At 39.6% G+C, this 13994-nt stretch overlaps 1 protein-coding gene across 2 annotated transcripts in view; it reads left to right on the top strand.

Moving 5' to 3' along the window:
- Positions 1-13994, top strand: part of LOC124060616 (LIM domain containing preferred translocation partner in lipoma) — a 137373-nt gene that overhangs the window by 69829 nt on the left and 53550 nt on the right. For both annotated transcript variants that reach the window (XM_046391771.1, XM_046391772.1), the window contains one exon: positions 12558-13154. In XM_046391771.1, coding sequence (XP_046247727.1) covers positions 12558-13154 — 597 coding nt within the window. The remainder of the gene's footprint in view (positions 1-12557; positions 13155-13994) is intronic.

Genomic DNA, 13994 nt, shown 5'->3' with positions numbered 1-13994 from the left:
CTCATTCATAAAAATCTAAGCAGCATTCCTGCAAACATTCAGCCAGCACTGATGCTTCACAGACATCAAAACAATTTTGTTTGCTTTAGTTGGTATTCTCTGTGGCATAACAGTGGGTAATGAAACGTGATCATTATATAATTCCCATTTGTTCTCTCTCCACTTCCATCTTAGATGCCATTTGTTATTTGACACAGTTAACTAAGTTTGTGCTACAGTTTGTTTGCTTTATCCTGCGACAGCAAAAATGAAGACTTACCTGATAATAGTGTTAGTGTTATTCTGTGAGAGGTTTCAGCTCTCAGATTTGATTCAGAGATATGCGAGTATTATTTCACAGAATATCATGAATGTTATTTGACATAAATAAAAGTTTTTGATTGTTATCATATACGGTTGCCTTTGTTGCTGGTGCCTGACTTCTTCTAAGAGCTGTTAAGACTTTGTCTAGGCTAACTTTAGCCCTCTGTCCGGGAGGGAGGTGATGTCATCTGGCAAGGCACTGCTATGGCGAATCAAATACATGCCAGCTCACATTCCTCCGACTAGTGCAGCACCCGTTCAAAACATACGTGCTCAGAACGGAATAAATGCTTGACCTCTGGTAACTGCTTGCAGCTTTCTCAAGAGCTGCTCATCCAAACTACTTCACACTGATGGCCAGACTTACACACATGCAGAGACTCCTTACATTTTAGATAGATGAACAGAACTTTTTATTTCTATTTAGATAAGCCTTTTTTGTCATTGTACAAAAAAAATATACAAGATAACGAACGAAAGACACATGCGATGCTTGACCTTGGCCATTCACGCAAGCCACAAGCACTAACACACATACTAACAATAAGCACCAGGGAGAGAGCCAGGAGCCGCTGAGTCTGTGCGCGCTGCCACACTGTCCCGCCATAGTTGTGTGGTTCTACTGTGTATCATGATCATCCTGAAAAAGGATAAAATAATTATTCCCAAATCCTCTATTCTGGCATTGGATACCCCTTCAAAACCTGTGTATCTACTACTCCAACAAAACTTTCTGGAGCATACTTGAAGTTTCACCAGCCCCTGAAGAGACTTCCATTGTTGTAGCGCAGGGCTATTTTTGGTTTTTGGCTGTTTGGTTCAAGGTTAGAATTAAATTAGGGTTAAAACCGAACACCATTATGGTAAATCCCACCTTCCTACCCCACCTGCTAAAAGAGATTATGCATTAAAACATCAAACTCAACAGCAGCTAGCTTTACTAATGAGTTCACCTTTAGCTGAAAAGGATCAGTGAATAATAAGTGATAATCAGTCACCTGGTGAACTGTTTAGCCGATGTAGATCTCTACTTACTTTTGTCCATACATCACACATTGTTTAAGATTACATTCAAAGATTTAGTTACACTTTTTGTCCTCAAATATAAGTCTGGCATAGTGATTGGAAGAAACACAAGACAACGTGTTCATGCTAAATCTTTCAAGTGTGCCGCACTGCAATCTGAACCCAACCAGCCCCACTAATACGCAGCGTAGGCCTGTCTAAGCACATCAGATCTGTTGTGGGGGAGTTAACAAGGAGACCCAGATGAGTGTCAAAATAGCGCGCTCATCAAACACCAGAGCAGCAGTGTTGCTTTGGTGAAGGCTACAAAAGTGTCGACCGCCGTGACCCCAAATTCACACTGACCTCTGGTGCATTTCTAGTAATCAAACACATCGCTGCACCTCCTACTGAAATTCTACAACATGCAGGTTGTGCTTGATTTTGTTTTTTAGCTACTTTAACATCTGATTCATTTATTTTGAATAACACATTTTGGCCAGGATGATTGATTTGTATTCACCAGATTTTGGCAGGCAGCTTGTAGCAGGTGGCTGAAAATTAGCAATCATATTCTACTAATAAGCACATGAAAAATCACAAAAACAGTGCAAGCGGAAGAGTAAACAATGTCTGTAGATTATTGTCCTTTTACATGTAGTAATTTAACTGGTGTTATGCGTTATCATATAGTACCTCATCTAGAAACTTGGTAAAGACAAAACATTTTAAAACATTTGACACCGTTGTTGATACTCTTAACTGTATCTATCTAAACTGCAATCCTAACTGTACTTTATTACAGTGGTCACTAATTTAATTGTTCATTATCATGCCGTGAATTTGTTGAGGAGAAAAGTGTGCACGATGTTGATGCACTTAACCAGTTATCCAATAAGTAACCAAGTTCCATCTTTTTTTCACATTAAGCAGTGACATTTTTGTCCCAATTAAACCCTAATGCACTTCCTCCATTAAAGTTGCACCTCGTTCTGATCTGATTCAATCTGCTGTGATGAGATCTAAGTTGAAATTAAAAAGCTCTTCCTGTCTGATTCATCCACATACTGCGAAACGATAATGTGCAGCATAATAAATAAAATATTGAAAGCCTCAGCCCCCTATTCGACATACACTTACCACCATGATAAACTTCCCCAGTTGTGCTGTGTGTGTCTGTGTGTGTGTGTGTGTGTGTGTGTGTGTGTGTGTGTGTGTGTGTGTTCTGCCAGAATTTCTGGGACCAGTGATGAGTGACTCACTTACCGTCATGGTTCCACCTCGATTAACAGGCAGTCAGTGAAGTGCACTGCGGCTGTCTTTTTGTTAGTGTCCGTGTGGGAAAATGAAGCATGCGTTTGTTAATGCTGTCGAGAAAAATTATGTGAACCACGCCGCTGAGTTCTGTGGTGCCTCCGAGGAAAGAGGTTGTGACCCTGTGACTGAAGATGAGGGTTCTTCATTCACTTCCTTGTCATATATAAGTGACCTGGGACTTTGATTGGTACAGGTAGAGTCCTGTTCTGTCACAGCATGGCTCACGACTGTTTGTCTCTTTGGCGTATTCAACCTCAAGAACTAAACTCGGAACTAAGGGCGTTTTCAAACCTATAATTTGCCCTGGTTGGAATCAGTGAGTTGGTAAGACCTCAGTTCCTCAGTTCATTCTCATGTTGGCCATCCATATCCATATCTCAGTATACAAAGCACACCTTGTTATGGTGTTACTCTTTAGCTCAGACTTGCCAATACACCTTGTAGTTGTTTTGGATCATGTTTTCACCACAAAATAATGGCTTCAGGATTCACCTGCGAGCAGACCAAGATATATTCCTTAAGAGGGTTATTGGTGAGGTTGTTTTGGTACCTGAGTATAATTGCTATGTTCAGATATGTCTAAAACAAACTTCACCCAGGAGGAAAACAAACCAGGATCAGATTTAACCTAGATTAAACAATGCAGGTGTGAAAGCACCATAAAAGTTGCTTTTGTACATTCCTCTTTCCCCTGTTTTCCACATTTCCCACTCACCTGAAGAATCATGTCAATTAGGCAAATTGCACTGATGTCAGATTAGAAGGTGACACTGGCGTGGCACACATGCTGGGTTTGGGCAGGCTTTCCATTGGTCAGTTTCACAGTCAGTCCATAATTTTTGAATTACAACACTCATATGACTTTGGCTGCACTATATTTATGTTTACTGCCTTCAAAATGTCACATATGTTAAATATTTTTGCAACACTTTGTTGCTATTATTACTTATGTTTCTATGCACACAATCAAAACAAGAACTAAACCTTTATTTATGTGGTCATATTATATGATTATATACATACAGTAATGTTTCAGATAGTTGTAATGCAAATCCACTCTGCTTACTTCCTTTCTTTGAGTGTCCCATTGCAGCAAGGACATTTACATTTAAGTCACTAGGTACAGCATGGTTCTGTTTATTTATATTGTATGAAGCACCAAAGAGAAGGGCATCATGTTACTGTCACTTCACAACTACGTCAGCAGACAAGCTGCAGCACTGCGCACACTGGTCTGTTTGTATTTTTACTCCGTGTCAAATAGCTTGCTGTCTACGTAATAAGTTGTCATATCCATACAAAACAGATGAGCATTATTGAAGTCTGCTGACAGTTTAGCTGAAGCCAAGTGCTTGAAATGCTGCTGAGATGGATGGATCCTTCCACATGAGTGCCCTAAGGAGGCCTCATTCACACTGTGCCAGTCAAGCCATGCCGTGACACCCCCATCTCTCAACAGTCAGAGCATTGCGGGTGGCACTCGCTGTCACAACATGGCAGAATGATAGGCCCTCGCTGCTCGCTCCCAAGTCTCCCACTGATCGTGGCGTCTGCTGAACGATCATAGGCATTGCAGACGTTAGATCACCGTGGTGGTGTCTCTTGTTCCCTGAGAGTATGATAGGGTTGGTGACCTTTCTTCTGCACTTCCTTGTGAGGCTCAAAGTCTTGGGGCATCTCAAGGGAAGGTCTAAGCATTTCAATTCTTCATCGCTTCAGGAGCACCATAACCCTGTGCACCTGGGGTGAAGAAAGAGGTTCATGTATGTGTTAACATGGACCAGTTACGCTCGATTTCATGTCAGGTACAGTCAGATGCCAAATTCTGTTGAAGCTGAAGGTGCAAGGCATAAGAAAGCCATATCAATGCATCAACAAAGTGTTTAAGGTGCATACATAATGATATGTAGGTAGAAATACCTGGAATACCGAGTGGAAGTGGAAGTGAATAAGTTTTGGAGGAATGTTGGCCTCCACCCTCCAATCTCCAGGAGTTGTGCTGTTAGATCAAGAAACATAAATGAAAATAAAATTAATAAACTAACACAGTGATATAGGATTACTTTGAAATCTTTTTTTTATTTCACTGTCTTTAAATTGGTAAAATGTGCAAGTGTGTAGCCTGGTTTCTGTGATATCTTTCATTGCGAGTTTCTTTCTGTGGTCTTACTGAGAAACTAAGCTTACAATCTCTGATACAGCGCTTTTTACCACTAATTAAACGAGAAGATTGTTTCCAATTTGTATGTTAAATGAGTGGCTACAGCTTGCAGTTAGTTAGCTTAGCTTACCATAAGATCTGTAAACAAGGGAAAATTGTAATGGCACCATGGATATTTAATAATTTCTGCTTTGGACCTGGAAGTATAGTCTCATTTTCATTTTTTTTTAGTATTTTTAAAACGTAATGTATAACTGAGTAAGAGATAGTAGTTAGTTTTACTGTACAGCTGACATTTCAGGTCTCAGATGATTTTATTCGGTTTATTTTGAGACAGTTTATTAGAAGTGTATCTTTTTCTGAGGACATACACTTTATAAGTCCAACACAGCCTATTTTGTCTGGAAGCAACTAGAAATGTTTGTTCATTCATTCATTCATTCACTGTTTCACTCACCTGTCTTGTTTGTCACATGTGGCCGGTCGGAGGCTTTGCAGTGTGTACACGGGGACATTGTTTGCCCTTGTTTTCAGTGTATCTTCTTTTACAGCACTCACGTTGCTGTCCTTCTATAATGGCATGAATGCCCTTCACATGCTTTGGCTGTCACAACACTGAGACACTTTGATTTAAGCTTCTCTTAAGGCGGAATAAATTAGGGAAACATGTAATGAGGTACATGTAGTGACACATTACATTTTAGTGATCTGTGCTGGTTTGTCATATGGTTTCCAGCAAACACAAAGGTCAGTCATAAGTAAACCGAATGGTCAGCCATGTCGTTGTTGTTTAGGACATGTGCAGTTTGCTCATTCAAAATCCTGACTGTGAGAACAAATACCATGTTTTTTCTTCAGTGGTGACAGTTAGCTGAGAAATGTTGGCTTCAATTGTTTCCAGCTTCTGCTTCTGTCATAGGCATGACACTTGTATGCTAGCCAGCCTCTTTTATTCCTTATAAAAGGTCAAAGCCGTAGGCAGCTATTTTTTTGCAGTAGATATTTTACACTTCAGGGCTCTGATGCCACAAGTGTGCGATTGAGTGTTTCTGCAGTGTACCTCCAAGAGCTGCCAGAACTGCATCAGGATGACACTCCAGCTCTGTAATTACAGGGCTTGGTGGTGTTTAACTTTTCCCTCTGTGTTTGTTTCATATGCTGCTATTCTCTGTAATTGCTTTGTTGCTGCATGGAGCAGAGATGTTGCCACAGTGCCTGTGGCTGCCATTGACCTTAAGGTCAATCTGGCAGCAGGTTCTGAGTTTTGACAGGGGCAGCCAACTGTGGAGAGAGGAGCATGCCTTCGGGCACTCAATGTGTTCCGTCAATGTTTGTTAGTCAAATAAACTGCATGGTATCACCCCATTGTCTTTTATTAACAGGGTGAACCAATGACAAATTTAGTTTGAGCCAAGAAGCTGTGACAGTCAATGTATCCTGCCTCTTTACATCATGAACTCCTGGTAACAATGTTAAAAGGCTTACCATCAACTGCTGTCATTGCACATTATCCCTGGTCCCAATAACATGTGCAAGCTTACCACACACACGCACACACACACACACACACACAAATACAGTTTCTGGGAGAACAGTTATAGTTGCCCATCTCTGGGATTGATGACATCGACATACTGTAAGCGATGGACATTTTCAACTGTGCAGTATTTCACCTCTCGAAGCAGGAGGGTCACGAGTGCATGAAAACCTCATTACAGGGATGAGTCAGAGATGTGTGGTGAGAGACTGGCCTGTAGTGCTGCAGGAGGTAAATGAAACAATTAGTTTCTGCTGCGAGAGCACTGGAAAACACACATTTCCCTCTTTTATGAAGATAGCCTGCAGAAGTGCCACGATTGGTGACTCTCAGAGACTTTTTTTTTCCACACAATAGCCCAGAAAATGATGTTTTAGTTGCATCAGTGAATAATACGCCCTACTTTATATGATGTTGTTACATCATACTAGAAATATTACACACTTTTTTTCTGAAACCCAGTTTTTTTAGGGGATTACATAACTGTGAATTTTGAAACATGGACCTAACATTCATCTACATTGTCTTTGGCTTGTCTTGGTAGTAAAACCACAGAGTGTTGTGTACTGCACAGTATATGACTGCTACCTGACTCATGCTGTGTTTTCACATCTCTCCCTGCACTTTAAGTGTGTCTGTACTGTCTGTATAGTACATCACAGGCTGACGAAATTACTTAGCCACTTTGAAGAGACAAAATGTGCAAAGATTTAAACCGCTTTTAAGGGCCTCTTAATATTTTATTTTTGTGAAATCTGGAACATTTTTGGTGCAAAGTGAGTTGTGTGAGTGTTTGTGCAACACATAACGTTACACTATTCCACATGACACAGTAGGACTGATGAATTATCTATTATTATTTAGATTTTTGTTTGGTTTGACATAGAGCTTGACCAATACATTGCCCTGTTATAGCTCATTTGGTCAGTAACAAGAAACTGCAGTACAGAAATGCCAAACTGAGGCTGAGATCATTTGGACACTGTGCCACTGTGATTTTCATGATGTTCAATGTACTGTTCAGTATGTACATTCAGCACAATTTATTTTTAGTTATGTTTTGTTTAGATCCCTTTTGAGGTTATTTATGACAGGTGTTTATACATATAAAAGATATAAGCAGATAGATCGTACTATTGTGTATCAGTGTTTCCATTTTTGGTTTGCTAATGTAAAAATTATAAATTTTTCAAACATTAGAAGCCACACAACAAATATCATAGCTGTGATATTGTCAGCTACTTTGAGAATTGGTAACTGTTTTGTAGAAATGTTGACTTTTTATTTCAGCTTCTCACAGCCTCATGAGTTTTCTTCCTCAGCAGTGCCAGCAATCCTGACTCTAAACTGTTCCCACATGCTCAGATAATGTTAGTGTGTTTGATTTGTCATTCTCAAGTGTCAGACTAGTTCAGGATGTTCTTTATGAATAATTTCATGTTTGCACATTTAAATGAAACGGTCCAATTTCTCAGTAACACAACAGATCAAAAGAAACAGTCAGGTCACATCCAGGTTAGACCGGATCCACACATACAGAAAAATAAGAATGCCAACATGAATGAGATTTCCATCCAAATGAAGTTTGGATGGAAGTTTAACCAAATTTCTTGTTGAAAATGAAAATTGCACGTAAAAATGCAAATTAATGTGTTTGTGTTCATACTGTCATGCGAATCTTAGAGGTTGAGGGTGTCAAGATAAACAGTTAGTTAGCTGCCAGTAAACTGCTGCGGAAGAAGACACTGCATGATGATGATGAAACAGGAGGACCTCAAGCAATGTAGGAAATGTGATAGAAATATATTTGTGTCATACTAATCTGAGGAAAGTTTACACTCTCCTCCTCGCTTCATCTGACCATCTTATCCCATTCATCTTACAGAATTTTTTGTCTCTCTTAAGTCACATACTTCATGTAAGTTGTGATTTTTTTAATGTTTATTTATTTATATTAATTTTCATGCACAAGTTGAAAATTTGAAAAAGTAATACTGTACAGTGAGGGCTGTTCCTGCAAATGCACCTGGCTAATGGATGTTAAAGAGTAAATTTGGATGGCAGGACTGCACATTAATTAAATAAAAGCAATTCTTCACATGGTGAAAGGAAATGCATTTTCATGCTATGCCATGATATAATCAGTAACAAAACCAGCTGCAGTGGTGGTATTTCAGGATAAATGTGATACAGATCACCCATTAAACATTTATTCTAATTTATAGATAGATAGATAGATACTTTATTGGTCCTGAGGGAAATTCAAGCATCCAGTAGCCCATTACAGCAGTGTAGGTTAGTCAAAGAGTAGACGAACAAACAAGGCCTAACTGTTAGTGGGAAATATACTAAATAAACTAACATATGCTACATAAGGTATAGTAGAGTGCAAAGAAAGCAGGTTGACCAGATTGACTGTGTGTGTTAAAAACAAGAAACTAAAAAACTACAGTGTAAGCAGATGTAAACATATTGCTGCCCAGAAAAAGTGAGTTATATTGGCTTGGGCGAAAATATTACTAAAGTATTCACTTGTTAAATGCAAGGGTTGTCATCCAGCTATCACTTGAAGGAGCAAAACAAATATGCAGAAGATCCGCACAGGAAAAAAGTTCCCAATATGTGTCTAACACCCTTTATCTGCAAATGGAAAGATAGTTCAAAACAGCTAGAGGTCTCCCTATGTTCCACAGAGACATTGTTTAATCATATTTAATGTGCCTTATCTTGAACTATTTTAGGAAGAGAATTGATACCCTTTGCATGACTGTATTGAGGCAGACGGATTGTTAATGTGACTACTGTGCCTGATTGTGCAGAGACAAGATGACAAAAAGTTGAGGGAAAATTAGCAAATGTTGCAGTGTTGACTGGGTTTTCTTCCCATGGTCATACTGTAAGTGCTGAAATAGACAGATGCAAATGGACTGTAGAGTCAACAGTCGAGAGTATCAGCTTTGTATGAATAAGGAGCAGGAAAAAGTTGAACGAAAAATATCCAAGGTCTTAGATGAGTCTGAAAAGATGCAGAACTTCTCCCTCTTAAGGGGTTTTCCCCCAGCTTGCTTAAAAAAAAATCCCCCCACCCTTGTGGTTTGAAATGCAAAGTTAACAGTTTTACTCACCCCCCCAAGGCTTGTATAGTCTCTCCTAATCTTTTTTAATGTGTCAAAAGGCTTTCTTGAGAGTCTCTGTGAAATTTCACACTAAAGTTGTTTGCAAAGTCAGTCTGAATCAGTGTAGAGTGAGGGTTAACTTTTCTGAAGGCGTTAGGGAAAACTTTTTTAAAACTGCGGGTTTTGTTTGTGTGTGGAGGGGGCATTCGAAACAACAACACAGTATGAATTCAGACTGAAACTGTGTTACTCCTTTCGCACAGGATAAAAAAATAAAATCAAAAAAACCTAACATCTGGCTTTTGTCTCCAGTGGAAATGGATGATAGGCATTCATTCGCAGATCATATGACTCTGCAACAGGTACGTGTATTTATCAGCTCCAGCCAGCTAGAGCTGATAAATACACGTATGCACATGACACCCAGGTGGACACGCTAATTTTTGCACTTTTTCCAACATGATGCTATGATGAGCATTGAAGTTAAGGATGTTTGCATGCAAATATTTTTCCATCCAACTTGTTCAACCTGCACTCAAACCCTGTTCAGTCAATGGTTTGTTTGAAAGAGACTTAAAAGTTTATGTTCTGAAAATCACATAATTTGGCATGTAGTAAGAGCAAGAAACTGTGCCACGATAACCTGAAAAATATATTGTTATAACAAAAATAAAACAAAACAAAATTCATGGTAGCAGCAAATGAGAAAGTCACATTATCATTACATATTGTCCGTATCCTATTATTATTATTATTATTATTATCTCAGACTGCATTCATTAACACTGACAGGTCAACGACATGCAGCAACTAAAAACAATCGCCAAGTTCATATAAAAATCATTTCAGCTACACGGACATTTTCTTCAGATTATACGTATTTGATTAGTTTCATCACCCTCAGAAATGGGTGAATCCATTCTTTTAATGTAATTTGTGGAAAATGTACCATGACAGTGTAATTATTTTGAGGGGGCCAATTTGCATTTCCAGTGCTCTGCTAACTAAATGCTACTGTAGGTTCTAAGGCCTTAAAGATAAATTAATAATCTAGAGTATTTAAAACCCATGAAACATTTAAATTAAGTAATTTCAATTCCTAAAGGGCATATTGGAGATTTTACAATATGTATGCCGACAGACACACTTTTTAAATAAACATCAGCACTAATCAGTGAGACAGAAATCAGAGTGAGAGCAGAAAATATTTTCTGGAGCTTTTAATGGTTCCTCAGGGGCTCCCCTCTGACTTAGATTAGATGGGATTTAGACAAAGTTGATACATGCATCTCTTTTACCAAAACATTGCATTCTCTCAGTACATTAACAGGGTCACCAACTAAATTTTACTGTACTGTATATGTTTTCACTGGTAGAATTACAGCACAAGTCACTGATAGAATTACTATGCAAATGTGTTCTATTCAATTTAGGCAAGAAATAACTAAGGAGTGTAGCAGTACAGGAAAACAGCCATTTGGGGCATTGCTGTGTAGCAGGCTTTGATCAACTTTTAAGAGAAATCGATTGGAATTGTTGCTCTGCCCCAATTTAGAAGACATCTCATGAAATGGAGTTGCAAAGGGTCTAAAGACTACAAGTGTTAATTTTTGTTCCCCTAGTGCTGCAAATTTTGTAATTGACTCTGATTTTTGGCTTCAGGCAATAACCTAATAAGGCCATCCAAGGTTAATGATAGACCCTTTTTAGACTGGGTGAATGTCTGACACCGATACGTAGTGGTAATGAAAAACAATTATTACTTACATGAGAGACACTCAGGGCAGAAGCCTCTGACATTTGACTGAAGTGTTGTTATTCTGTGTGTTATTCGCTGCTGTATTTTGTTGCAGTTACAGCCAGTGCATCAAGTGCCAGAGTTGTTCACATGGTGAGAATCCTAGCAGTGGGTTGTGTTGCTGCTTTGCAGCCATCTCTTCCCAGGAATACCAGCACTACAAATCTCATTGATTTAGCATCTTTCCCATCCAAACAGCAAGAGTCAGCACAAGTGTCGTGTGCCATTGCCAATCTGCTGCCATGGCGTCCTCTGCCAAACAATTTATTGCTTCCCCTCCCCTTTTATTAGCAATACATTATGGGTGGTTGTGGACTGTCTAGAGCCTCTGCTGTCGAGGTAGCCATGTAATTGACTTTAGGGAGGCAGGGTGGATAATCATTTAAGTGTAAACCACAGTATTGGTAAATAGCTACAAGATACAAGATAGGTTTATTTGTCACACACACAATCATACACGGTACAATGTGCAGTGAAATTCTTTATGTCCCTGCTACCAAAAAATAGCTAAGTAAAAAATTTAAATATTGTAAAATAGAACGCTTATAAAAAAAATAATAAAATTAAAAAAGTGAAAATGTGCAGTATTTACATGAGTAGTATTTAAATCTAGTGCAGGTGGGTATTGAATACAACTGTTGCCTTACCACCATTCAACAGGATTTCATTTATTTTAGTTTTCAGTTTGTCCTTTTACTTGCTATTTAAGCCATGCTAACAGCATGCCTGTCAGTCAGCCCACCATTTTGGCCCAAACTGAAATATTACAACTGTCTGATTGATTTCCATGACATTTTTTGCATACATTCATGGTCAACAGAAGAATAACTTTACTGATCTCCTGACTTTTGCTGTAGTGGCACCAGCAGGCCATTTTTCTACTTATCCTGTGAAATCAATTAACACCAATATAATTGACTGGGGAAAAATGGAGTATGGACATTAGTGTTTCCCAGATGATGAATCGCAATGTCTTGATGATACTGACTTTTACTCCACCACCATTAGTATCACATTTGTGGTTTTGGGTAAATAGTTCAAGAGCTTTTAGAACTGATTGCCATGACATTTGCTACAAACATGGACTAATAACCTTGGTTATACTGTGACATTTTATCCAGCACTGTCATCAGGTCAGAATTTCAAGTTGTTTGGGTTGAGATTGAGATGAATTTATTGTTCTTACGTTAGTTTTATTATGTGTAAAATAATTTGTCTTTAGATGCCCATCTCAGCCATACAGTTCAATGTGTTTAGCAGTAGTGTAAATTAGTTATTGCGTTATTTTAACTGGAGACAAACTTTTTTATTGTTTTTCAGAACTCTGGATCCTCAGCAACCTCCACCCCCAGTGCTCCGGTGACTGGTTACAAGCGGATGGTTATTCCAACCCAACCACCTCTTACTGCTACCAAGAAGTCTACACCTAAACCTCAGGTTCCTGGGGGAGTCTCATCTATCTCCCCTTCTTCTGTCAGCCCAGTGGCCAAGCCTCAAAGCCACACAGCCCCTCAGCCTGTCCCAGCTTCCTATGCTACAGCCTCAACTCCAAGCCAACCCACCTTCAATGTGCAGGTGAGGTCAGCCCAGCCTGGGCCCCAGCATCAAGTCCCAGGTGCACATCATATTGGCCAGCAGCCCGTTCGCAACCCTGCACAGGTGCAGTACATGCCTGCCCAGCCAAAAGGTCCAGACTTTGCCTATGGACCACCGCAGCCTGGCTTTTCCCCGATGTCTCAGGGTGCATATCAAGAACAACACCATCCAGGAGTACCCCAACAAGGTGGCTTAAGCTCCAGGAGACCTGAACCGGCTGCCACACAAGCATATCAACCTCCAGGCCCCAGGAAGCCCTATGTCACAGATGTACCACCAAGCTTGTCTCCTTACACCTCTGGGCCGGCTGTTCCACCAAAGGTAAGGCTTTCATCATACATACATCATACTTGATCAGTGACCATCATTTTTAGTTATTTTAAACAAAATTGGAGATGAAGTTACAGTAATTGTGGCTGAGTCAGCAATCTGTCTATCCATCCCTCCTTCTATTCATGTGTAATCATAATAATCATTTTCTGTTACTGTTCTGTTCATACTCATGAATATTGGCATTTGGCTAAAGAGACTAGCCCAGGCATCCTTTTCCCCAGCCACATCTCCTCGCTCCCTATTGAGAATCATGAAGCATTCCCAGGCCAGCTGGGATATTTAATCCCTCCAGCATGTTCTTGGTTTGCCCTGGAGCTTCATCCCAGTTAGATATCCCTGGAATACCTCCACAGGGAGAAGTCTGAGAGGCAGGACTGGATAGCAAAAAATGTAGCAGTCCTTTTTCAAACCTCTCTGGGATATTTGAACCACTCTGTCTCAAAGTCTGAGCCCAGACATCATGAGAAGAAACCTAATTTTAGTTACCAGTTATATTCTGTGACAATAGTTCAGAGACAACGACAGCATAATGTCAAGCCAATGTGTGATTTTTAGATAGAATGCCAGCATTCCAGAAGCAAAAGAGGTGTGACGTGTAACACGACTTTGATAACATTTTGGTATCATTTTTTGTTGCTTTTCCTCTTCTTTGAGTTAGCTTCTTAATTGTTGCTCACTGCTTTTCCCCTGGTGGTGGCTCACACACATTTGTTGTGAATACCCTTGTCCTGCTCTGTCAGCTTGCCAGCTCATTCTTTTTCGCCTCAGATGAAGTGCTGATCCCCATCTATTGAGCCCAGGATGATATTGTCAACCTTGTATTGGTCA

The sequence above is a fragment of the Scatophagus argus genome, chromosome 6, assembly GCF_020382885.2.
Source record: "Scatophagus argus isolate fScaArg1 chromosome 6, fScaArg1.pri, whole genome shotgun sequence".
NCBI classification, from domain to species: domain Eukaryota; kingdom Metazoa; phylum Chordata; class Actinopteri; family Scatophagidae; genus Scatophagus; species Scatophagus argus.
This window is presented reverse-complemented; position numbering and strand designations above follow the sequence as displayed.